The sequence below is a fragment of the Wasmannia auropunctata genome, unplaced genomic scaffold (assembly GCF_000956235.1).
Source record: "Wasmannia auropunctata unplaced genomic scaffold, wasmannia.A_1.0 LD336090.1, whole genome shotgun sequence".
NCBI lineage: Eukaryota > Metazoa > Arthropoda > Insecta > Hymenoptera > Formicidae > Wasmannia > Wasmannia auropunctata.
This window is the reverse complement of record NW_012026800.1, coordinates 540,055-567,256: the sequence shown is the minus strand read 5'-3', so window position 1 is coordinate 567,256 and position 27,202 is coordinate 540,055. Positions and strand designations below refer to the sequence as shown.

The 27,202-nt window shown below is 38.8% G+C and overlaps 1 protein-coding gene across 5 annotated transcripts in view; it reads left to right on the top strand.

Annotated features, from left to right (window-relative positions):
* LOC105447828 (sterile alpha and TIR motif-containing protein 1) overlaps nucleotides 1-27,202 on the top strand; it is a 56,943-nt gene that overhangs the window by 9,735 nt on the left and 20,006 nt on the right. For 3 of the 5 annotated variants that reach the window (XM_011686050.1, XM_011686045.1, XM_011686046.1), the window contains exons 2-3: nucleotides 22,255-22,389; nucleotides 25,939-26,192. In XM_011686050.1, the coding sequence (XP_011684352.1) occupies nucleotides 22,255-22,389; nucleotides 25,939-26,192 (389 nt within the window). Of the gene's footprint in view, nucleotides 1-10,050; nucleotides 10,104-19,115; nucleotides 19,360-22,254; nucleotides 22,390-25,938; nucleotides 26,193-27,202 lie in introns of those variants that run through there. The other 2 variants (XM_011686049.1, XM_011686048.1) reach the window with 2 other exon arrangements.

The following is a 27,202-nucleotide window of genomic DNA, read 5'->3' as shown; positions in this document are numbered from 1 at the left end:
AAGCATCTCTTTCTATACTCTTTCTATACGTCTCATCGTCTCGATCGATAATTGCTATCCGCGCGATATCTCTCGTAACTCAACTCACTTTAATTTCGAACGTGTATTCATGTGTAATTAAAAAAAAATCGTGGCTTATCGCGAGGGAAGCCTGAAAGAGTCGCTCTCGGATATACTTATATCGCAGTTATTCTCTTTATGTTTTAAAGAATAAAAGACAGGAAAAATAAGCAGTATATTACAAATGGGACTAAAGTAAGATGTAACAATTGTAAATATTTCCAAGCCAACAGCCGCTGTCTCGCAGAATCAATCGGGCATGTGATTGTGCACGCACGCACGCACGCATCGTCGCCAAAACACGCGAGTAGATACGCAACAGACCAAGTCTACTGACCTAGAAGTGTGAGGGGGAGAGTCCGAGGACCTCTTCTCTCTCTCTCTCTCTTTCTCTCTGTCGTGCGCGCGCGCGCGCGCGCGTTTGCGGGGCCCGGTCGTGCTCGCACGGCTGGAATTCCTTCGTGACTCACCGGCATTCGTCGCCGAGGTTACCTTGGCCTGCGGCTATGGGAACCCGTGGGTATCCCGTGTGATGTCTTCTCGTTCTCGTTTCCATGCGCGATATCGCACACGAGCGACATGGACGTGAGTCATCGCGACCGAATTTCTGCCATTTCGATATCATCGTCGTCCTTCTCGAGAAAGCCGCTTTTGGAAACCGCGATCGGCATCGAGATCGGCGCGAAGGCGATCCCCTTTTTGCACGCGACATGAAAGACGGGGGTTCTTTTGCCATCGTCTTTCCTTTATTTTCACATAAGTATAACATGACAGAATCTTTTCCTTTTTTAATTCAATTTGAATTCTTTGCGCGGAATTTAAGAGAGAAACGTCGAAAGTGTTATCGCTGTTATTAGTTATCAGCAATATTTCACAATAGTTCCAAGATTTCTCAAGAAATATATTTTTAAAACATATATGTTTTGAAAATATTCGCAGAAATGATATCTGGAGGATGTGGTTACATTCTCGCTAATTGCGAGTGCGTTCCTCTTTCCTCCTGGAAACATAGCGACGAGGTGATCGACCTTTTTCCAGAGTTCGTTTCGCAGAAGGATGTTGAATGACCGCACGCATTGCGTGCTCTTGATAACGCACAATGCGATATAGGCGTGCGTCTCTCTCGGTATCGTAAACGAAGGACCTTGAACTTCCTGCTCAAATGATTCACGAGTCTTTCATTCATCCACTCGTTCATTCAAGCTCGCCCCGACTGGCTTCGGGGAAGGACGTAATGTGGGAGCTTCAAAAATTGTTTTCACTTTGGTTTCGGAGAGACTGGATTCCCATCTTTGAAAAATATTCTAAGGATTCTGCAACATTTCTTACAAAAATTTAATCGTCCAAAGAACATTATTAAAAAAATAACTTGTAAAACTTTAAATAATTTTTACAAAAAGTTTGCTGAAAAAGTGTAAAATATTTTCTGAACCCTAATATGTTTGAAGATTAATTAATCAGCACATTGATTCAATAATTTCAATGATACATTTACTTCCGGTTTTTGCTATTAATGCATAAATCTTTCATACTTTAAATTTGAAATTTAATTGACCAAGTGTTAAATCAAACTGTAAATTACACGAATAGAATTCGAACGTGCTCCTGGTGTCTTGATTTAATTTGCTCGTTATTTTAGTATATTATTTTACTGTAATGATTCACGCTACATTTGCATGTTTAGAAAATTACTACAAATTTCCATAACAGATTACGTTATTATCACGATTTGATGCAACATGATTTTTATGATCGACTCGTTGGTAAATAACCAGTGGATGATTTCGCCGCGTTTATATGACATAATGCGTATTTTTAGCGTATTTGCATAGCGATTGCAATGAATTTTTTGCGTAACAGATAACAGCGAGAGAGAGAGAGAGAGAGAGGGGGGGGGGGAAAGGACCTATTGAGATGAATCACTCATCTCCCGTTCTGCAACTGCCTTCTTGAGTATGCGAAGATATCCCGGAGGTGCGCGCGTCGTGACTCATCGCTTGACAACTCGTACGATCACCTGCGCGCAGGTTGGAATTGCAAATTCTCATAGTTGAGCTATGTTCTCGAAAAAATTCTTAGTAAATGCGAGAGGGAGGGAGAGAGAGAGAGAGAATTTAAAGGCTTTATAAAATGTTTTATCTAAATTTGACTTATATAGCTATTTATTGATTTAATTTAATTTAAAGATAATAATTAATAATATTACTTATTGATTTAATTTAATTTAAAGATAATAATTAAATAATATTACGTAAAAAATCATGCGATATTAATCAGCAAACGGTATATCCAAGCTTTCTGATGTTGAATATTTAATTGAGATATTTATTAGATGCAAATGATTTTTCCAGACGCAAATATTTGAGATTAATGCGCGATGTGTTATCGCCAAGAGCGGCAATTAGGGTAATCAAGTCGCTCGAGGTGGCGAAGTAATTAACGAAAAATGACTCACTCCCTCGGTGCCTTTCTCGCCCGCGCGCCTCACATACATACGCTACGCAATTCCTGCGCTAACGAGCTTCGCGCGAAGACGGATCATCTTTTTCCACGGAAGAGCCGCCGCCTTCGCCGTAAATAGCGACACGAATGAAAATATTATTCGCCTTCTCATGCTCGCGCGTCTGCCTTATCGCCGCGAAGGAAACCACGTGTGTAAGTACCCTCCGATAAAGAGTCGTGAATCATCGCGTGCCTCGCCATGAGATAGAGTTACGCGTGCGACCGGTTACGAGACTCGTTTTGTATCAATTATGTCGTTGCTCAATTGTACGCGGCTGGGTATATATCGCTTAGGAAATTCCGCCTAAAAATACATGTGAACTTTCAAAGAAAGATAAAAGTTAAAGAAATACAGAACAGAACGAGTTTAGCAACGTACACTGTGAAAAAAATATTTTGTGACTACAATTGCATTGGTAAAAAAATTACGGTTAAGAGCACTATTTTTATAGTTATTATTACTATAATGTTAGTAATAATAACCTTATATGAGTTATTATATGTATAGTTTTACCAAATATGAAACAATTTTACCATAAATTATAATAATTTCAAATATTAATATACATATAGTAAAATATCAAGATATGTATAAGATAAATAAAATAAATATTTTTATGTAGTAAATGCAACTGCAGTTATAGTAACCATAATTATTTTCTTAATATTTATACTTACTATTTATATTGTAATAATAACTAAAAAATAAGTAAACAAAAAATAATAATATCAATTATAATGTATAACCATAATGCATTGTTAAAGCAGCTATAATTTGCATGGTTAAATTAATTATAACTTTATAGTTGTCCGCGAAATTAACTACAAATTATAGTTAAATTATGGTTATTCCAGCTATATTTTTCTCTCAGTGTAGAATGCAAAGTATAAATATGTATATATAAAACATAGAAAGCATGAAATATAGAGTAAGTTTTATTTATATAATTAATAACACATAAAATATAATTAATAGTTTATATATAAAACGCAACAAATTTTCGTTGTCCAAAAATTTGATTACATTGCTGGTATGATCGTTGCCGCGATCGTTGCAGCGATCAATTTTCATGGCGTTCATTGAATTCGTCGAGTTGCATTCGAGTTTAGTTGCAAGGCGCGTTGCACTGGTCGATTGAAGTGCATCTCGATTTAGATGCAACGCGTCTAGAGGAGCAATGTGCACCGGCTAGGAAGTTGATGTGGTTTTAAGTCTGCACAGACGCGCGCGGTGGTTAAATTAGACTTTCGTGAGAGGCCCCGCCGAGCGTGCACGTCCGAAGCGAATTTATTGCGCCCGCGGTTATATTGCGCAGCTATCCGCTCCGCTTTTTTCTCCCTTTAAATATCTATATCGTTTTAATTCCGTATTAATTTCTCGTACTCATTTATTCCTATACGGATTATTTGCGCTCTTTGTTAATCACTTATTACGCCGCTTCATTCCCTGCATATATGTATAATATATTATTAGCGCGGCGGCGAACGGAACCGCAGCCGTGGTTTTTCATTTGCGAAAGGGGAAAAGCATATTATACTTTTACGACCGCGAGGGCACTCATGCCGGCCGGTGCGTTGCATCGCGGAGATAATTATCCGGCCGAGAATGAAAATTCTCGGGGCAGTAAACGCCTCGTGCGCGGCGGTGGTAAAGGGAAAATCAACCGGGCACATCCTTGAGTCTCTATAGTTATGTCCGGCATCCTAATAGAACAGGCCTGTCTGCCTGCCTGCCGAGAGCTTTAGATTGGCGCGAGAGAGGTTCGATGCACCGAACGCTATGCGAAACATTCGGACCGATCGAACCTATAAGAAGCTTTACTTTGATTATCTCTTTCTCTCTCTCTTTCTCCTTCTTGATTTCTTTAATCTTCCACTTGCTCTTCTCACGCAGATATTTACGTCGCTATTTGGCTCTGTACGCCAGATCGTTAAATCAATTCGGATAGCCGAGATGCGCGAGCTGTTTTGCCGACTATCGTCGCTAATTTCGAAAATAAAGTAAATTTCTTTTTATTATTAGATCAATTAATATTTGACATGCAGAAGCAGAAAATATTGTACTTCTTGATGGACAATTGATTCAATTTTTAAATGCTTAAAATTAATCTAATAATTTATTCAATACTTCATTTATAATTAAGTAAATTATCAAGAAATAAATTTGATTTAAGTTGTTTTGACAATTTTTTAATAAATTATTTTTTATTTTTTATATATATATTTGGTAGCAAGAAAGATGAATTTATAAAATAAATTTATAAAATAAATTTGTTATAGACTTGTGCAAAATTGTTTTTAATTTATACACATAGAATACTTTGGTTCTTCGATCTTCAATTTTCCATATAGATGTTAGCCATGTTACGCACATTACACACATAGATATTTATTGATCGATGATATAAATATCGAGAGATCAAAAACGGGGTAGTCAATATTTCCGGAAGTGACGAATGTTCGAATTCCACTTCATAGATGAGTCGATTCTATTTTCGGAAGACCTAATTTTGCTCTCGTTTGCTTGGATATATGTATCTTCGTTTTGTCAGTATTGGAAGCTACTTCCTGGTAGGCGAACATCGTTGGGTAACCCGGCGATTTACGACTTCCCAGAGATCGCGCTTTGACAAGAGTCGTCGGCATCCTTGACTCGCGAAAGTGAGTCACTAGACCGAGTCGTGGCGATCGTATCACATTTGTTATTCGTCCTCCTCGAGTCCAAGTTCAAGGCTTCAGCTTGTCTGAATTGCAAGACTGTCGCAAACAACCTGGAATTCTTAATATAAATTTCTATGAATATTTATACGAATGATAAGAAAAAATTAACACGTTTTAAAAATAAAAGTTAATTTTTACAATATTACGCTGCTTTATTTATTATGAAATGCAAAATATATATCACTAGATTTTGCGAATAGTAATAATAATTCTTTCATGAATGAATGACCTTAATACAATATTAATTAATAACGCGGAATTAGTGCGATTTAAAGGCAAATGAGTATTTTTTTATTACAAATTTAACACGTATAAATTGCTGAATTTAACATATATTTAAAATGCTAAATTCTTTTTATCTAACTCAGGAATTATAAGCGAAAAGGAGTATAATACGTAATTCTTTTGAATTTTCCGTGCGAAATAAATTAGACAAATAGAGAACGTTCTGTTGCAAACGAGGCGCTCAAAAAGAATTTCAAAAAATCGCGAGAGATTGTCGGATTGATGACAAAACGCGAAAATAGCATTATAGCAGAGCAGTTGCATCATCGATGATGCATCGTGCACCGACGACCCTTTTATCCGTCCAATTCAGCGGCACGTACAGTACGGTTACAATTACATCATCAGTCGAATGAATGGACCAGCGGCAGCTCGTAATTCCGGCTCGAGCAGCTAACTCCGACTAAGAGAGGAAACGGTCGCGCGAGTCGTGCGCCGCAAATGATTTACGTGGCTTTATATGGCGAGGGATTACGCGCCGCTATCGACTCAAGACGGACGATATCGATTACGTCGACGACGACGACGACGACACAAACGTGCGCAAGAATAACCGTATGTTAATTAGAATCCGCGCGATTCCAGGTAATCCGAGAATAACGAAGGCATGATTAACAAAGTACCCGCTTGACGATCCCATATTGGGAATGCAGAAACTGCGTTTAAAGTCTCAATATAAATAATGCAAAATTATGACTTAAAGTTTATGTAAGAGCGAGAGACACGAAAGAAAAATAATAATAACGAGAAGATACATCAGAGCTATAAGAATAAAAGGATGGCAATCGTAGAAACTGTATCTGCATTTTTAATATTTTTAAGCCAGATTGTCAGAAAAAATTGGTATAAAAATATTAATTATTAGAAAAAATAATATATAGAGAAAGATAGATTTTAAAGGAAGTATTATTTTCTTAATTAAAAAAACATTTTTAAAAATAATTTTTTATGAAGTTAATCGTTATACAAATCTTGTGTAATAAAATTATCGTGCGATAATTGTTATAGTACGTGACAAATTATTTCGGAAAAAAATAAGCGTAATGATAACTGTTACACTCGAACTTCGCTTTCTCGGAAAACAGATTTTCTCATTTTGGAAGACCTTTTATCGAGTCTGAGAAGTGTTTGGGAGATTTCAACGAGTGAACGGGCCCGTATTTACACACCAAATACCTATCGCGAGAACGTCGTCATTTCATTCTCCTTCTCGGTCACACACGGTGAATCATTGCGCACGTATAATTCTCGGAAGGCGGGTGCTTATTACGTGCACCGCTATTACGAGGATCCCTCCATTAAACGGCGGGTACAGGCAAATTCACAGTCCATCTAAAATGCAAATCCTTACAATTGACATATTGATTGCAACAAGTGGCCCAAAAGCAATGGTATCGTCATGATTACGTCATCTGCCAATGAAAGGAGGAAACTTACTCATCCCGAATTATTCGGGATGACTGATAAAAAGAAAATTCAAAGTTAACTTTGCATTTTCTCTCTTTCTCTCTCTCTCTTTCTCTTCAATTATATATAATGTTAATATTAAATTAAGAGAGAAGAAAATTATAAATTAATTATTATTGATATGAATATAATTTTCTCAAACTCTTAAAAAAAAAAGCGACTTGCACTCGACTGTTTTTCTCTCAATTTTATGCTTTCGAGCTTTGTTTTTATCAATTTCCTCTATTTTCTTCGCGAGCAATCGAGAATGTAAGAGGTGTCTCTTCTTCGAATTCGTCACTTCCTTCTTACCTCAAGTGACACCTTGCCTTTCTTCCGCGATCATTTCAGTCCCCTCCTCTTCCTTCTGTTCGTGCAGCCAGCTGATTCCCGACCACCACCATCGCGACGCCGGCGACGACTTCCTCGTCATCGGTAGAGTCGTCATCGTTGGTAGACCGTAGACGCGTCGACTCCGTTGACAGTAAATGCGTGAATCATCGGGCCCCGAGTCGATGATACGATATCAAGAGATCGCGCCGCGGCGAATCGGCAGTATACCCGTGAATCTCGCGCAGTGAACAACGTTACTTTCACGAGACTTCTTTCGCGTTTTTGTCGAAGGTGTTCGCGCCCAAATGACAGAATTTTACCATTCAGGTTTCTCTCGTTCCTTATTTATTTTTAATGCATTAATTTAATTAAACACTTTAGAAAGTTATATAAATAATGGTGGAATTAGTAGTAAAAGAGGCGTGACAAAAAGAATAACAGTTGATTATATTGTATATGTTTAAGTAAATATTCAAATATATATGTAAATATATATTTACACATTATACGTATATGTGTTTGTAAGGGACATAAAGAAAAGTGACAGTTATGATTTATATGTATATCCACGATTGACTCGACAATTAGTTCTAATGTCAACAGTATCTGTAATCATTATAAAATTAAAAAGTGACAGAGTTAGTTCGCGCAATCGACGGCCACTTTAGAAACGTGACCTCGCGCGTCGCGATAAATCGCGTGAAAATCTGCGTCTCACCGCTGTGTCGGTCGCCTGAAAGAAAAGACAGGCAGAAATTCGCGAGACAGAGAAGGAAAACGTGTTTTTCGATGCGCTCACAAGTATTCTCATGCATGCTAATCGTCGTCGATTATGGCATCGGCTGCTACGTGACTTCCTTGCGGAAATAAAACAGACATTTCGATTTCCTTCATATTGGATTGGATTGTGCTCGATACCTGTATTAAATTTTTTTAAAAATTACGTGGCTGAAATTTTACGACATAAAAATGTGTTACAAAATGATTTTAACATATTTGTTGTAAAATGGCCTACTAGGATTACGAAATAAAGTGAACCATTTAGAGTAAGAAAGCGTCAAAATGATCTGATTAATGGAAAATATTTCATGAAAATTAGTAACTTATATTTTACTCTGCTCTGAAAAAATCGAGAATATTGCTTTTTGGTGATATCTGCATTCACTGCATTCGTATTTATTTTAGCATTTAATAATCGATGAAATTGATTATAAAGAATTAAAATATTATAATAATTGCTTGTCTGATAATATATAAATTTTGAACACTACACCGGAAAAATTTAGAAATGTGTATTAATTTAGAATAATATAATTCTTTGTTTACTACAAAGTTTCGTCTGGACGTTCGACGGGATTGTATGCCGACCGCGCGGGAATTCGCTCACGGCAATTATAGATTAGTTTCTTCGAAGCACTTGGGAAAACGTCTGGTGCACGCATTCGCTCGCATTGCAGGAATTCTTTATTCGCGTAAATAAGCCGGAGTATTTAAACAGCTGTCGCGACGAATTATCGTTGCGCCAAAACCTAAATGTCGAACTCGACTCGCCATAATTATGGAGTTCGACATCTTTCGTGAATTATCTTCCATCCACGGAAATTGTTTCAATTCTAAAAGAGAGAAAAAGGGAAAAAATATTATAATTCTCCGCAAAATTATAAATTATTAATTTTTGGTTAGATCTATTTCATTTCTTTCTCTTTACAATGTGTGTGTGTGTGTGTGTGTGTATGTTTTTTAAACAGTTTTATTCGAGAAATACTTTCTCTTCCATTTCTGGAATGTTGTTCTTTTAGAATTAGTCACGCATTACGTATTTGACCGAAACACCGGAACTCGCGAGCGATAACATCCTTATCGGTGATTACGCGCGATCTTTTCTTGCGCTTTGATAAAACGCCGCCGACATCACCTTGAGAGTTCAATCGAGCAGATTCTCGCGATCTTGGCTCCCGTCCAGCAGAGAGGTTCCAAGAAATTGTACGGAATCGAGCTAAATCGATAACGCGACATTTATGGGACATCTTATCGTCGCTATAGGTTCTGCTCATCTCGACAAATTATAGTGCAAAGATATCTTCAGTGAAAGATCATTCTATATGTTGATCTTGTGCGTCGTGGGAAATTTGCCTGACACCGTTTCTTTATTGCGTCAGTGCCGTCTCATGTTTATAGAACGTGACAAGATAAAGTGATTAATTATACATTTCATTATTTAAAATTAAGACAGTCAGAGTAGAGATAGTTATTTGGTATCAATTTTGTACTATACTTGAAATATATTTATATTTTAACCTCCTTTTTCAATTTCTCTTATTTTATTTTGCAGTTATTCGATTTATTAATTATATTTTTTACTCGCATCTCTTTTATTGTTTCACTTTATGTCACTTTTCTTTATTTTATCCCATCGTAATTTTTAGATTGATAATAATTAAAAGAATTAATTGAATGCGAATAAAGTCTGATTTGCGTGGGCGATAAGAGAGAGATATGTCTAAATATTTAAATAAATTAATTCAGGCTCGACACGAGAGTGAACGTCAACAATCGGTGAGCGTCTGTGCGAGGGCATTGAAAGTGTGTTGTGAAACTTCCTTGGATGTTTGAATTTCATAGAGAAAAAACTGAGAGCGTTTCGCCGTGTGTGACTTTCATGAATGAGCGTTGACAGAGGATTGAGCATGCTGCACAAGCATGGAAGCGAGTCGCACGGCGCCGTGTATAAGGGCAGAGGCGCTTTTCTGAAATCCGTAAGTCGCCAAAAACACTTTCGCAATCTTACTCTCTAAATTTTCTGGAGTGAATTTTTATTTTTTTTTAAGTTAAATCTCACTCCAGAAAATTTAGAGAGTACTCCCGTATCTCGCGCTTTTATTACTCAATATTCCCCTCAACGTTCCCCAACCTTTTTCTGACTGCGTTCGGAAACATCACTCGAGTGTATAATTTTATTTCTTTTTGTTCACTGAATATTGAACAAGGATAAAACGATCAGAGCCGGCTTAAGATATTTTTGGCCCAGCGGCTAATATTAAAACGGGACCCTTTTATTATTAAATAATAACAATGATTTAAATACATATAAATTTGCATTTGCTATTTAAAAAATGTGATTATTCGTATGACTTTTTGTCGTTTCTGCTTAAAAGATTCAAGATAGTTCTGAATACTGAAAAGTAAACACATGAAAATAATTCATATTTTATTGAAATTACAGTAATACTTAAAACTTTTTTTCTTGATTTATTGTACGCAAATTCATTGATTAAATCATTAAACTCAAGATTTCTCAGCAGTTTGCTTTTTAGTCAATAATGCTAAATGACGATAGTCTAATATCAATTATTGTGGATCAATATTTATATTTTATTGAAATTAAAAATGTTAAGCTTATAAGGCCCCCTAGAAAGATGGGCTCCGGGGCTACCTCCCTCCCCCTTAAACCAGTACTGAAAATGATACCCGGGGATATACTCGGGGTAAAGTTTTCGAACGCAGTCTCGTCGAGATTTTCTCCGAAGAAAGTCATCAAATTCTCTGGGCAGAGAGAGAGAGAGAGAGGATTCCTTCTTCTTTTATCTTTCTCCCCAATTTCTCAATTTTCTTCGATATTTCCGTCGAGCTCGAGTCGGTATAGTTTTATAGATCTAATCGTAACGTCACACTTGTCATGCGTCACCGCGGGTCACAAACGTGATTCGAGCGCCTCATAATGTCTGTCGGGCGATTGGCGCCACGTCATGAGCCGTTACGACGAGGCGTGCGAGAGAGAAAGAGAGAGAAAGAGAGAGAGACGTGTGTGACATCATTGTGCTAAAACGATGGACGATGTCACATACGCCCGGTATGATGTATCGACCTCTCCGGGAGTTCGATTCCCTCGCGGTGTAGAGCCAACGCCGTGACACACGTGCAGCGCGCGTACATACACGTGAACTCGCGGGCGCGGAGCGCGCGAGACCGGGTCAGGTCCTATCCGCGTGCCGCGCCGCAACGATGACTAATCGTTGTTGATTGTTGTGATGACTACCGGCTTCTCGTCGCGGACTCGGAATCACGAATCGAGACGTTGTTCGATGACCGATACTCGCACTTTTCGCTTGTCGCTGTGTTTTCTGCATTTCGAATTAAACGCGTATCTTTAGAATTAAAGCTTTGTAGGGGGAAAACGAGGGGTAAACCGCTAATCAAAATCATGTGCATTAATGCCTATAGCAATGCCCAAGGTAATGCCCAATTTCTCTCCGACCGATCGTAATGGATAACAATCGTGAGAGCAATCTTATTATTTAACGTAATTTATTTAATATTCTCACTTTATTACGTGTTGTAAATATGTGAGACAATAAAACAATTGTCAGTTGTTTAAAAATAAAACGTACTCTCTAAATTTTCTGGAGTGCCTGAAATTTTCACTCGGCCACTTGAGTGGCGGTATTTCATTCTTTTCGAGATTCACTCCAAATCCAAGTGTGCAAATCTGTAGTAACATTTTAACATTTATATTTTTAAACATTTTATCTGTGTTTTACACAGTTAAATGCATATTTTTACATGGTTAATTTTACAATAATACGTGTAAGCGTGTAAAAAATATACATTTAACTGTGTAAAACACAGATAAAATGTGTAAAAATATAACAGGCGTATAAACACTTGGATTTGGAGTGAAGTCACTCCAGAAAATTTAGAGAGTAATAGTGTCCAGTAATGCCCAAGAAATACCCAGGAATGCCTAGCAATGTCTCGAATCTGTACACCGCAATGCCCTCAGCGGTTTACCTCTCTGGGGTAGGGGGGGGGGAGGAAGAACGAAGGAATTGTAATTGAAACGAACAAACGAGTAGTCTGTTTCACGCAAATGGCGACGTACACATCGAATTTTTTACAGACGAATCCTATAGGTAGAATTCTGTAGATTATATGATAGCAGTGTTACAATGCCGTTATTTTTATACCAATGAGTCTTATTAATCATTACGAGAATGCTAAGTTTTTCCATGAATAAATTGAGAGAAGAGATGATTCGACGTATTAATTCATGTAGCGATTTGATTGATGAAACGTCATTTGCTATGACACACGTGCGTAAGGAAAATATCCAAGATATTTATGCGATGTTTTCGTGAGGAATTTCATGCTCTAAAGAATCGAAAGAAACCCATCCATTCCAGGCTGTGCTTCAATAACTGACGTAGACGAGTCGTTAGTTTTATTTTTTTCTTTTGTTATACAAATTCTCTTTAATATCTATAAAATTTATAACTTTATACTAGACGCTTTATATTATTAAACATATATTTATACGCGCTGTTAAAAATTAAACAGACTGACATTTTCAAAATCTTTTCTAGCATGGTTTAGCAGTTCTTCGCACTTTATCAGACGTAAATACACCCCTTTTCACAGAAAAGACAGAAATACTTGAGGAAGGAAAACCGGATTAAGTGTCCGTGTTACAGATCGACGACAGTCGGGAGTTGCGAGAAATATTTTCGTACATTTCGTAACGCGTGTTTTACAGCGCAGCACTTAGCACGCACTCGCGCGTTCCTCGAAGCGTCGGTCGTTTGGACGCCGCGGCGTCGCGACATACAAACGCCTCGCGAAGAGTCTCTCGAGCGGGTTGATGTACCTATACACATCTCGGCTACGCGAATCGCCATCGGCTTCCATTTCTGTTCTTCTTGGAACGAAACGTGCCCGCTCTTGTACGGAGCTTCCACCTTTGCGAATCGCTTTCACGGATACGCGTTTGTCACGCGATAAGCCGAGTCCTTACATGCGCTCCTTATGTAATCGAAATCCAGTCGTCTGATTATCGCACGTTGGAAACAAAATCACGTTGCTTTAAAAAAAATTTTTTAATATCTTTTTTTACAATTTCTCATCATTTCTTTCACATTACACCTCTTTCGACATTATCACCTATTTTAATTTATTATAATTATTTCCAATTAATTACTGGATTTATTTGTTTATTCTATAATGAATTTTTTTTTGTATTTATACCGTTTATTACATTTTTAACGGTTCGACCGCCGCTCGATTGCGCGAACGTCGACAATAGCGCTGATAATACTAACGCTTATCGCATTCCGCGATATCGGACACGATTAAATCGCACGTGCGAATACGACGCGGAAATGCCAGGAAATGCCAGATGTCTATTTTTAGCGCGCGACGCATTCGTCTATTCGTCGAAATTACATTATCGATAACGGTGAATTTGACCGTAGCGGTTGCGCTTCATTCTTCGCGAACGTACGATTATATCATCGGTATTTTTTGGCGGAATATCAGGTAATTAGTCATGCCCTCGCCTGACTCATCGGTTTACCTGTCTGAAAGGATTTTTCATTCATTTGCATTGATTTTCAAATGCCAATCGCATCAATGAAATCTTCGCATATGGCTCGCGTTTCCTTCGAATGTTTATTTGCAGAGACGCGTTTATTTGCGTGAGGAATCAAAGAGATAACATAAGACTTTTGAATGATTTTTTTAAGAATTAATATAAATGTAGCATGTGCAATTTTATATATAAAAGAACTAATGAAGGGAAGGGATAATTACAAAGGAATTTATGTTTTAGAGATGATTGCATCTTTTTTATAACACGCTGGTTATCTATGCATATTAACTTGTTGATTTGACTCGATTGAATCTTTATCATCATTTATTATTTTTAGACGTGACTGATAAGGCAGAAACAAAATTTTATCTTTGACTTTCGAAATGAAACGGTCAACTGGAATGCTTTTTTTTATTAATAAGAATAGTAGAAAACATGACAAAAGATTGAATAGAAAATAAGAATAATAGTACGTGCAGCGTGATTATTATTCTGAATATTATCTCACATTTACTGTAACGCATTATAATATTTGCCATCACAATATGTAAATCGTGCCTTCTATGCGTGCAGCGAATAAGTAAGCTTCGAATATGAAAAGGAAGTGGAAACAAAATAAATCAACGACTTCGAAGAAACGGACTCTTTAATTCGCTCGGCAGTACTGAAAATCCGAAACTCTCGTTCAAGGCAACGCGACGTCACGGAATGCGTCCAGAAATCAGCCGCCGCTGGTATATAGTTGTACCAGCTGGCCTCCTTTATGCCTCGCATAACCCGACGGAACGTGCACGTGAAAACGCGTTTCTCGCTTGCGTCTCGGCCGCACAAGGCGTCTTTGTTTAAGGCATGCTGCGAGTATAATACTATATCGCGGTAAATTCGTTTCACGCCTAACGTCAAACGAGTAACGAGCAATCCTTTCGAAGATCGACGTTGATTAATTCCGAAGTCAAGAAGGTACGGAGTGCAAACGATGTCTAGTTTTGAAGATTGCGATTTTTTTTTGGAATTAACGGGGAAATCTAACGCGACGATTTTGCACGCAGTAACGAGAATAAAGTGTCATTATTACTCTTCAGAGAGTTTTTCAGGAAACTTTTAGAAACTTCCTCGCATTCCTACACGTTTACATAGCGTTATAAAGTAGAATGCTTAAAAGAAGTGGACACTGCCGCGAAAGGTTAATCCGATATATGGACAGTAACGAATCTTACCGGTCTTAAGGTTCATTTCACACATGGGCGCTGCGAAACGCAAATCGATAAAGTGATTCATTCGCTGGTCAAATAATTTTGTACGAATTTATAGAATTCTCGTGTAGAACCGCAAAGAATTGATCCTCTCTGTCTCCAAATTTTTCAGTAATAAACACTAAACTTTTACATTTTATATTAAAAAAAATATATATATGTATATTTCTAGGCGATTTTAATGCATTTGTTGTTTCTATTATTTTTGCGCACTGCAAAAATTCGAGACAATTCTTTTTAATGAAGCGTGATTGTTCGGATTTTTCGATCGATTTATCATTATCGACGACATTTGTTGAAATCATTATTCGTGGAAGGATTAAGGAGATCGCCGATTGTGAACGCGACTTCATGCGCTACACCGACGATGTCGTCTTCGAATCGGTTCTTTGTGTCTGGCAAGAGCCAAGACGCCTACAGCTGTCTGCCAATGCTTTCTCAGCGATAGCGACTCTCGATCGCTCCGAGGTATACCTACGTGGAATGTATACGAAGAAATCGATTCTCGTGATATTTCACGCTGCATTCATTGCCATGTGTTTTCCTACGTTGCGTTATCGGAAGTTTATTCTATCGTTAAAGTCTCGTACTCGGAAGAGTCAGATTCCGATTAAGAACTTCAATACTTCATTAAAACGAGGATAGACGTACAAATTGAATTATAAATTAACAGCGTTAATTTTTAAATTAAAATTATTGTTAAGAGGAACTAAAAAAAAATAATACAGTTGTAATATAATTTTAATATAATTTTGTTCGATTTTATACAACTTTTATAATTAATCAGTATAATTTTTATTTCAAAATATAGATGGAATAAAAGAGAAATTTGTTGTAAGGTTTTTTTTTCAAGCAAATATGTTGTATCAAATACTTTGCTAATGCTCTTAATTAATATAATTTTTCGCGTGAATGCATTTGAGTGAATACGCGAAGTCTGTCCAAAAGATATCCAACCTGGATATAATTTTGTATCTGCAGGCTATTGTGAAAACGGATATTCATCATTTAAGGGGAACCTTCATGAGTGCTCCTGCCAAGCGACACGGCCCTGCAGATTTTTAATCGACAACGATACGTTGCGTAAGCATTCGCATTTTGAAATTCTCATAGACATAATGCCTATTTATTTCATCTTGTCCAGTAATTTCTCCTAAAACATGGTATCGTGCAACTTCGTCAGCTTTATAGTACAGTCCTGACCCACTGCAGCTCTTTTTTCCTGCGACTTCTGGCTGTTTCCCCAAATTGAAAAATCCTTTGAAAGAAAAAAAGATTTCAGGACATATATAGAGGACATAAAAATGCGACGACGTATAGCTGTTAGCTATTCCGTAAGCTGACTTTAAAGAGTGCTTCCGGAAGTGAGGAGGTCATTGAAAGAAGGTTGTGGCTTCTTAAAGAGGAGAATACTTTAAAAATACTTTGAGAGGACGTCATCGCTATTGACTATAAGATTATTTCTTTCTCCTGCTACAACACAAGGTCGGATACTTTCTGTACAGACCTCGTATGTAACATATAGTAACATATACAACTCTTTACATTTCTTTCCATCATCTTTGTACTCTCTGCTGAATCTTTTCGGAATTCTTCGTATATACGCAATCACTCTTCGAGTACTGACGATCGCTCGATAGTTTTCGGCTAATGAGACGACTGATCTCTAGCAGAAGCGCGAGGGCAACATCAGCCGCAAAGCGGCCTGTTCTAAATTGTTATTGCTGTCGGGCACAGGAAAAAGCCACTCGTGAATGCTATTTATGGCCGTCGTAAATCAAACGGCGCCGAAGAGCGCGTGGCCGCCGCCCGCAGCCGCGCCGCCGCAGCGCGACGCGACGCGACGCGACGTGACGCGGCGTGACGAGAGGCGCGAAATATATCCACGTACGTTCGCCTAACCCATCGAGACCCTTCCTCACGTACGCGTAAGAAGTACTTCAACCAGCCCGACAACAGCCACAAAACTCGTCGAGCTCTGGAATTTTAAAGGGGCCCTTGACATTCCGAAATCGAGATCGAATTCCCAACCCTAAACCTCGAATCTCTTTGATCGGAATTAAAATAATGAAAGCTCGAGATTGAATTCTATTGTGACACATTTTTCACAATACATTCACAAGATTTGCATCAATTAAAAATATTAACAATAATGTATCGAAAATTTTATTGCCAAGCATTGATAAGAAATCAGGATCGATGAAACTATTCCGCGGAATCGATCCGCAAATATTCGTGGGAAGATATTGATAAAAATATTTCTAAACAAACTTAAATAGAATAAAGTAGCTGAATTAAGTGAATGTTAATTTTATGTAAGAGAGACTTTATACGCGAACGTCGCCACCGAGGCGCGAGATGGGTCTCCAGCGCGTATCCGAGGACACCCGGTACACTTTCGCCGAAATTCCGTGACTGCGAGTTTCCTCGCGTCACGCACCTCGCCAGACCGCATTCCGCTCTTTGTGTCCCTTTTTTTCTCGCAGAGATTTACAACGGTTGAGCTAAGCAGTTTCCGCAAGGATACTCCTGACAAAGTGACTTCGGATGATTACTTCGCGTGTCTGCAGGAAGAAATAAGGAGAACTTCCTTCCGAGTTTTTGTTGGGGGGGGGGGGCTCCGCGATATTTCGAAATCTTCGAATCCACCGAAGTTTCGAAGTGTCAGAATTCGAAGATAAAAAATTCGAAGAATTTTGAGTAACGCTCAGCACAAAAGTCCCAATGGAGATTCTCGATATCTCGAAGAACCTGACCTAAATTCTACGCGGCTGATGCTTTATGCCCTGCCCCCGCCTGGAGAGATAAGGTAGACTTGGTATTCCTCTATGATTGTAAATCAGTCAAGGACTGTCGCACGTGTACGTGTCACGTACAGTCTTGTTGAAAAACATCTAAGCGACTTTATCTGTTTCTCGATCCGAGAAATGTACATTGAAACGCGTATAGATTAAAACACGATAATCTCAATTAAACGCGCGTGATTCATGTTTTAGATCAATAAAAAGCGGAAAAGTGAATGAATCGGCGGGATCCCTCGATGATTCTCCCAGACTACTACGCTCTCGTAAACTTTCTATCACAAGTAGCTGCGGCTGTAAAACACTTCGACGGATGCACTTTCGACTGGAGAAACAGAAAAGAAAGGGGGGAGAAGAGAGAGAGAGAGAGAGAGAGAGAGAGAGAGAGAGAAAGAGACGAGCCTCTTGCATAACATCGCAGCGACGACGGGCGCTGACAAAAAGCTCTTTGCTCTGTCGTCGTTCTGGGAATCGAGTCCATTTATCGTCGTCCCACTTGCTGCACTGGGGTTACGCCTCCTAATCGAGATCGAAAAATCCATTATTTTTGCGGAAGCATATAAGCATAAATTTCCCGGAATCTCGGCATTAATTAGAACGTTAACTTAATCCTCTTGATATCGTTATTTTTATTTCGATTTCTTCGAAACACGCGCATAAAACTTTATTCATCTCGCCCGATTTCTCTTGTATCAATCTCTATAATCATTCTAATCTCTAATCAATCGTATCATCCTTACGTTCAACGAAAGAAAGCTAACTTGTCTTTTCATTTTACTCATTTATATTTATCGTATATTCTTTTCGTTTATTTTTTCAGGTTTATCATGTCCTGAATTAATATCCATTCGCAGCGAGATTTAACTACACTTTAACCTACCGCTGTTTAAGATTATTTCGATTTAATCAGCCGCTTTCATCGCTCCTAATCTAATCGAGATCTATTAAATTTCATCGCTCTATCTAATTGAGATCTATTTAAATTTCATTTCTAATTTTTCAATTCAAACATCGAGCGTTCCGACGCGAATGGTAGGCGAAGGGTAGCGTCTCGCGGCGGAACTTGCTTGCCATACACACACGCTTCCGTTTAAATCTCCGTACCTACTCTCCGCGTCCCTTTAACTCACCGCCCGGCATGCGATGCGATCACGTGCGCGCATGGTTCGTAAGTCGCGGCGGCGCGGCGGCGGCGGCGGCGTCACGCGCGTCACGTGACGCCACGGATGCCATGTGACCAAGTCCCAGCTATGTCGCTATCGTACATACGTGCGGCACGGCACCGCACCGTCGTTTCTCATCCTCACTCCTCAGTGCGAGCGCGACCGGCGCGCGCGATGCTCGTTGATCGTGGGGTATGTGCTGTTGCTCTCCGTGCTAGTAGTCGCCGTCGCCGGCACGCCGAAACGCGACGTACTATCCGTCCGTGCGACCTCGGTTCTTCCGCGGACACGCTCCACCCGACTCGACGGCGGCGGCGTCGGTGGCGACGGCCGCTCGTCCTCGGAATCGCCTCTCCACGATCCTCGTCGTCGTCGATCTCTCGCGAAGACGCGTGAGCTACGTGGCGGTCGGACGCCAGCCAAGTGTCAGCTGGGTGCGCACTCCTTTTCTCTCTCTCTCTCACTCTCTCTCTCTCTCTTTCTGTCTCTCTTTCTGTCTGTGTTTTCTCCTTGTCTCTTGCCAAGTGTCGCGCGTTTGCAGGAAGATCGGTTCCCGGCAGGGAAAGAGTTCTTCCGAGTCTCTGCGAATCGCGGCGAAAGCTTAATTCGGGTCTCCGCCGATCCCCGAGTCGGGAGCCCCTTTCCCGCATTCCTGACGTCGCATCGCTCACGCGCGCGTGTATCCCGAAATGACAAGTCTGCGCGTGTCGCGCTATCGGAGACAGCAGAAGCGATAGCGTGCAACCACGTCCCCGCCTTCTCCTCCTTCGTCCGACAGTCACACCGCGCCGGCTGTCTTTGTCTGGCAGCAACACATGTCGATCGGTCGCTCGCGCGCGTGCACAGAGATAGGCAGCTGATAGGAAGTAACCCGAAATTATAAAACCTTCGGTAAAGTTTCGGCCGGCCGGATTTTCGATTTTAATCCTATATAATATCGTTCGTCAATTTGTAATCCTTTCGCGTTATTTTTAACTGGTTATAAATACGCCCCGAAAAGAAACAATCAGATCTCCTTTGAGACTCAATCACACTTTCGTCAGCACTTAAAAGAGTCTCTAGTTAGGACCGGTTTCGACCCGTTCGATTGGAAAGAATTATGGTCCTTGACTTAAGGATGTGCCATCTGCTTTTGGAGCACTCGACCTGCTTTCCCGAGCATTATTCGTGTTTGATTCCACATCTCCCAAGTGTCCCATAAATACAGTTTAGTAATCTTTTTATTAATTATATAATACAGATCAGAAATACGTATGACAAGATAACGTAATATTATTTCGAAATACTATACGCTTACTGCAAGAGAATAAGATAAGGCTAATGTTTTTTTAACGTGCAAAAAGACGTTAAACCGGCTTCTCTGTTTTCCGAAGGAGATGCCGGATATTGCACACGCGTGTATCGGGCACGCGTGTTGCACGCGCCCGAGTTCTACGTGCCCACGCCTATGCAAATCCCGCGGAATTATCGAAAGAATGGACGGAATGCGGCGTACCGCCCGCCCGTCCACGCGCGTCCCGCGATAGTTGCACTTGTGCCGATTGTATAGTTACATTCACGCCGCGAAACGTGCTCCGGCTCGGTGCAACAACTGGGTGCCTCCAACTATATGTGCCGATGTATTTTGGCACGCATCCCACATGTGCGCATGCAGTGTTGTATTGAGAATCGGAGGAGCGATCTTTGTGCGATGCGTTATATGCGTATTTAACGTTTACACGAAGCCGAACGTGGAAGCAAATCGGAAGTAATTAAAATAACCATCGCTAGATAATATAGTTAAAATAAATGAAATTTGCTTGATTATAAGCGATATACGCATCACCGAAAAAAATTATATTCTCAGCTTAAGAATTTCCCTCTTATTTTTGTATTAGCCTGTACTTAAAATAGGTGCCAAAAGGATTTTTTTAACTTCGGAGGATTCGGAGGGAATTCTTCTAAAAGATAGGTTTAGTACTATATATTCTTAATTTATGAAAATATATTCTTAATAATTTAAGTACTATATAGTTTCTTAATTTATAAGAATATAGGTAAGAAATCAGAATATATTCTTATTGTTAGTTTCAAAAAATGTTCTAGAAATATTCTTAGAGATATTCTTATTTATAAAGAATATGTAGAGGGTTTTAAAGTATATAATCCTCTTTGAGAATATAATTTTTTTGGTGTTGCTGTGAGAACAATGCAACACTTGGATGAGGCTCGTTTTCTTCGAATCGTATGTCGCTCCTTCCTAGAAATATGAAAGTTATACGCGACTGCGATCTCGCTGACTGCATTATGTCGTAAAATTATCTGCATATTGTGTAACCGCATATAAACGATGTAACAACAGCGCGTAAAAATCTTTTTGATTAGAAATTATCAAATTTAAACGCACTTAATTTTGAAGACATAGTGCGTTTCTAACTGCGTCAATTATCTCGCCTTTTCATTGATCGTCTTTATAATTTATACGGCGCGTAACAAAAGTTATGCAAACAACGTACAGACGGAAAATACTCGACGCCGGCTATGAAGAGAAGAAAAGATGACATTTATTTAGGATCATTTTTAAAAGCCGCATTAACATTCGTTCGCGTATAGTTTCGCGTTTCGCGCGTTAATTATTCCCTACGAGATCCTCTCGCTTACTTAGCTCTTTCAGAACCATTCCGCGGCATTACGTAATCCGCACGCGGGCTGAACAATGGCGAAGTGCAACTGCCAGACGAGTTTTATCGGAACGTTTATTATATGTCGACCTCGAGCGGCCTCGAGCATTTATTCCCGATGGTATTTCCGTCAGCGGGAGCTTAGTATTCTGTCGTACGTTATAGACAGTGGGAATCGGTCTTGCGCGACTAGAAAGCTTGATCACCTTTCGAGGAATCGGAGCGTTTTAGACCGCAGAGATCCGGGTTCGATATCGCGCGCGTTTCTCGATCGAAAGCTTTTTATCAACGAACGTGCGCGCGCGCGCGTGGGTATATTACACTTTGCATATTACGCCCGTTTACGGTACGCAGCGCTATACTACTTTCTTGCGGTCCGACTCGCTTAGTTAGTCTCTCTAGTTAGTCTCTCTCGCCAAGCTCGAGAGCTGCCAATTATTTCCCAGGGCCTATTATTAGGCCCTCGCAGTCGGCGAATCCCCGCCGACTTAATTGACCCGTAATTAAAACATCCGTGCATGCGATGTCCGTCGATTCGTCTCCGTTACAAGTAAAGCGAATGTTTATATATGTATAAAATTTTGTTGTAACACATACAAATATTTGAACGTCTTGATCTGTTGCGACCTATTATATTCTGGTGGTATACAATATTATCCGTTGTTGCAGATGTCGGAGTTCCCGGTGGAGGGAGGCGAGAACATGCATACCGCCATGGAGAACTTCCAGAAGAAGAACAACCTGGTGACCGGCAGGACGCACCACGTCACCCATCATCCGCAGGTCACCACCACGTCGTCGCAGGTAATTATCTCCGACACGGTCTTCCCTTCTACTTTGACTGTCAAATATTTGCGCGTGCTCCCCGCGAGACTGTGTCGCGATTCCTCGAAGGATATATGGAAAAGAATGCGTCACTTGTATTTCCGCGGCGATTCGACACACGTTTTTCTCGCGACACGTCCCGAGTATTTAACTGTTAATTGATTGTTGATCGACACGCTCGCGAGAGGTATGGGTTTATATGTGCGGTGTGTTCGAAATAAATTTGAAAATCCACCTGTGCAAATCTCTCGAGTCTCCGGCGGGTCTTCTTACCAATGAAAAAGTGAGAGAAAGAGCAAGAGTTATGCCGAAGCGATCGTGAATTTTATATTAAAAGTTGGAAACTACCTCTGCATCTTCTTATCTTCTTATCTAGGCTTTTCCTATTAGCGAATTATTAATTATGTTAAATATATCCCCATTGTACACAGTAAAAAATATTTTGTATTTATGTTCGAAACGGTCCACTCACGTTCTTGTTAAAATTTCGTGTTTTTCGAATTTTTAACATATTTGCTTGTTAAATTAACATAATGTGATTATGTTATTTAAATATTTTGTGTTAAATTAATACATATTTAATATTTCTCAATGTCAAAACAACACAATTTATAAGTAAGTGAATAAATGACATAAAAATAAAGTAGTTTTAAACCGTAAATTCTAAGATAAATGAATAAAAGATAAATATACTTGTTAATTTTACTGAGGAATAATGTTTCCACAATTTGTTTCCAAATTGTATAAAAGTGTTACATTTTTTGTATTAATTTTTACATAATGTTTGTGTTACTTTCTAACATATTCATCTTGCGTTAAATTAACACAAAAATTTGAGTGGACATGTGAGATGTGTTAAATTTAACACACACTTTTCAACTGTGTACCGAATTGATCTGTCCGCAATGAATGATGGCGTTAACTCCGAATAAATCCGAACGTTTTGCGCGCGATAACGTAACTTTCGAATCAGAAATCCGGAGACCTGTGCTCGTATGCATTTCCGCGCACTTTGCATCTTTGTGGACACTCAGCAGAAACGAGTCGCGACGTGTGCTGCAATATTTATTTGGCCTCGCTGCTTCGTGGAAAACACGATCGTCAGGCTTCCTCTCAGACCGTTTCTTTCTAGAAGATTTTAATCTTCGGCCTTTAATCCGTCTTCCTATCCCGTCGCCTCTGCGTCAGCTAGATGAGATGTCGCGGCGCCTGCGACGCCCACATCTGAGACGAATTTCCTGAAAGTAGACGCGGAAATTTGGAATTATTCACCCGACGCTTTTATCATCGAGCGATCCGCTAAAAGTGCCGAAAATAATTATAATTGTCGTCACTGCTCGCGCAAGTCAATCGACTCGCCTGACTGGCTTCCCATTCACATTTTTGTCCAATTTATTTATTTCTCTGTTTTGCGACTCAGAAAACTTGATTGTTAACAGTTGATTATTAATTTTAAAAAATCAAGTGGAAAATTATAATTAACATAAATTACTTTTGGACTTTATTAAACTGTCAAGATAACAAAAGTTTATTGCGACATTGCATAATATTAATGACATACAGATGGAAATGAAATGATTGATACTGTCACATTGATCGAAATTTCTTGGAAACCCGAAGATTAATGACAATTAAGCATTAAAAGTAACAATAGAATATATTAGTAAAATTAATATTAAGACTTATTAAGACTCTCGATTTAAAACTCTATTTAAACTTAAATACGAGACGGGCTAATGAGAGTCACGAGCAGTTCTTAGTGCCCAAATTTATATGTGTTAGAACATCAAATTACATTAAAACATACAATATACGTACATATTGTACATTTTAATGTAATTTTTGATGTTCTAATACTATTCTAATACTATTCTAATAAAATTTAGACACCAAGAACCACTCGTGACTTCTCATTAGCCTGTCTTGTATTTAAGTTTTAAGAATATATTAGATTACATTTCCATTTACCAGATCTCTTTTATATCATCAAATTTAAATACAAGTCAAAGTTCCAATCAGATTTTAAAGGCGACATACGTATTTGATGTTAAATGCGTTGTGTGCATATGAATCTTTATACCGACGACGTGTGTATGAGACATACGTCGCGGTCAAAGTGGCTGCGCGGTCTCGTGAGTGAAACCACTTGTCGAACCGTCTCCGATCATCGAGCAATCAAAAGCGATAGCTCGAGAACGACTGTAGGCATTTACTACGCAACGCGGTCGCCCACGTGCATATTTTTCCATTGAAGATTAATTCTACGGATCTATCTTGGATGAATCTTGGTACCGCGCTTCAAGGTCCCTTCTTCTCGTTGTTTCGAGAGAACGTTGCCTCCTTCTAAATTTATCGGGCCCTTTTCGTCTTTAGGTTTGGCCGAGTCATCTCGTATCTCGTAATGACTGCTGGCCCATCGCCAGCAGTCATTGCCGCGGTGCTACAGCGGATGCTGTTTACATTTTTTCCCTTTAAACCTTTCCAATTCGCTCTCTCGAAGAATTATTCGGTCGAACTGTACTTTCCATTTGTATAACTACAAGGTAAACCATCCGACTTTAAGTTCGTAAAATAAAAAAGATTGGTCTCTAAAAGTCTTGTCGCGTTTGTCAAATAGAGTTGATAATGAAGAAATATTTACCATTAATAACAACATATTTACAAAAAAAGGAGAGTAGCCATGGAATAAAATGAATAATCTAATACATGTAAACATACATATAAAAATATATATCTGTATGTATTTTTTTTATTCTGTGTGTATTTTTATTTATGAAGAATTTTATATTTATTAGACCGATAAAGTTTGTTTTTTCTAGCTATGACTTTTACGTTAGTAAAATTGAACAATTTTTTTTATTTTACATGACATAAATACAATACGCAAAAATGTCTAGAAAGAAAGGAGATTAATTAATTCCGAACACTCAGAGAAAATGTTTCGCTGTTTCAGCTAGAATTCTAAATATTACAAACAAATATTAAATTATATCACTGTTTTTTGTATCTGCTAAAAAATTTTCTGTCATACGTAGAATTTATAGCAGCAATATTCTAAGAATATATACAAGAAAATGTAGGTCTCATAACTAAATATGATTAGAGTCTGAACTGATTAAACGTCATAGAAGAACCTTCTTGCTAAATTTAACAAATAGTTCAGATATAATTTCTGTCTCTATTATCTATATTGATTAAATACAAAACATGTGGTATCGCCGTGCTTACTATAATCACTTATCCGTTTTAGCTAATTTTTCGTATACCTAAATAATTTTCGCTATAATTGCAAGATTACTTTTTTCAGTGTAATAAGATTATCTTTTAAGAAAGATTAAAGAACAAAATCTAGGAACTCAATAACTGACTATATGATTACAAACTCTGAGTATATATCTAGATAAGAAAGACGGAGAAGAGGAACAGAGATAGAGATAGAGATAGAATTGGAGAGCGGGAGGTCCGCGAAGCGAGTGAGTCATCTTACGCGGATCTTAAATAGAACGAAAACGGCTTTTGACTCGGCAGATGCTGACGACAAATCAGAGCCAACACCAGAGTAGCAGCAGCACCAGTACTAGCAGCAGCAGCACTAGCAGCAGCACGAGCAGCAGGGTGGCCAAGTCCTCGCAGAGGATTCTCACCTCGTCCTCGTCGAGTGAGATGAAGGCGAGCTCCATGAAGAGCGACCTGACCGAGCTCAAGCGCGGCATCTCGGAGATGAAGAACATCTCGACCAACTTTTCACGGCTGCGTAGCAGCATGGAGAACCTCGTGGACAGGTTGGTTCATTCGCAAGTATAAATTGACTATCTTCGAGGATGGATTCAATTCTTGAAAGGGTCCTTAAGGGACAGATCTAATCTTTGGATTATCGATGAATTCGGTGTGCGATGAAACAGTGTTCAGTGTGGAAAGAGGCCGACGTTTTCGAAGGAGTTTTTAACGGATACATGCAACATGAGTGTGTTTCGTGAAAACGTCGCGCCATTTCGCGTGCTTTTCTCATAGAAATGATTGATATTTTTAGAGCATCTTAGAGTTTGCCAGCGTGACGAATTTAATGTCATCATTGCGATGTGTGTTCTTGGATGCAGTTGTATTTTAACATTCTTTACTATCTGCATATAAAAATATAAGTTTGGATTGTGTTAAACGGTAGGTTATTATTTCGAAGTTTTTTGCAATGCTTCAATAGAATGCAAAGTGTATCAAATTGATTTTATTTTTATTGTAAAAGTGAACATTTTTATTATAAAAGTGAAGCACATATAGAATTAATTGGTGACTAAGCATTCGTCTCGATTCTCAATAAATAAAGAATTTAATAACTTTAGGCTGTTATAGTAATAATTGAAAAAATCATTGACTTTCATCTTTCCGTGAAAATTTGAAGGTTTTTCGGAAGATTTTTCGGAAGGCCTTTAGTTATTTCTTTAACTTTCAGTTACTAAAAGCTCAGTGATTCATTTTCGTTCAGAGTTTCTAAAAATTCATACGTTTAACACATCGCAACTAAAGTTTTCACAACTTGAAAGCTACGAAACGCGTCAACGGCGAATATTTGTGTACGCATAATTTCGATTCGCATGCTATTTTCGCGGTAGTCAGATTATTTTTAACGCATTGCTCACGTGCCGTTTTACGTACTTCGAAATACAAGATAATATTCCGTTGCGATTATATCATAGCGAGGACGATGTGCATAAAGAACAATGTACAAATTTATTAATTTACCAATTTGCATAAAACTAGCATTAACATGTTTTGAACTGTTCGCCGTGAATTCTAT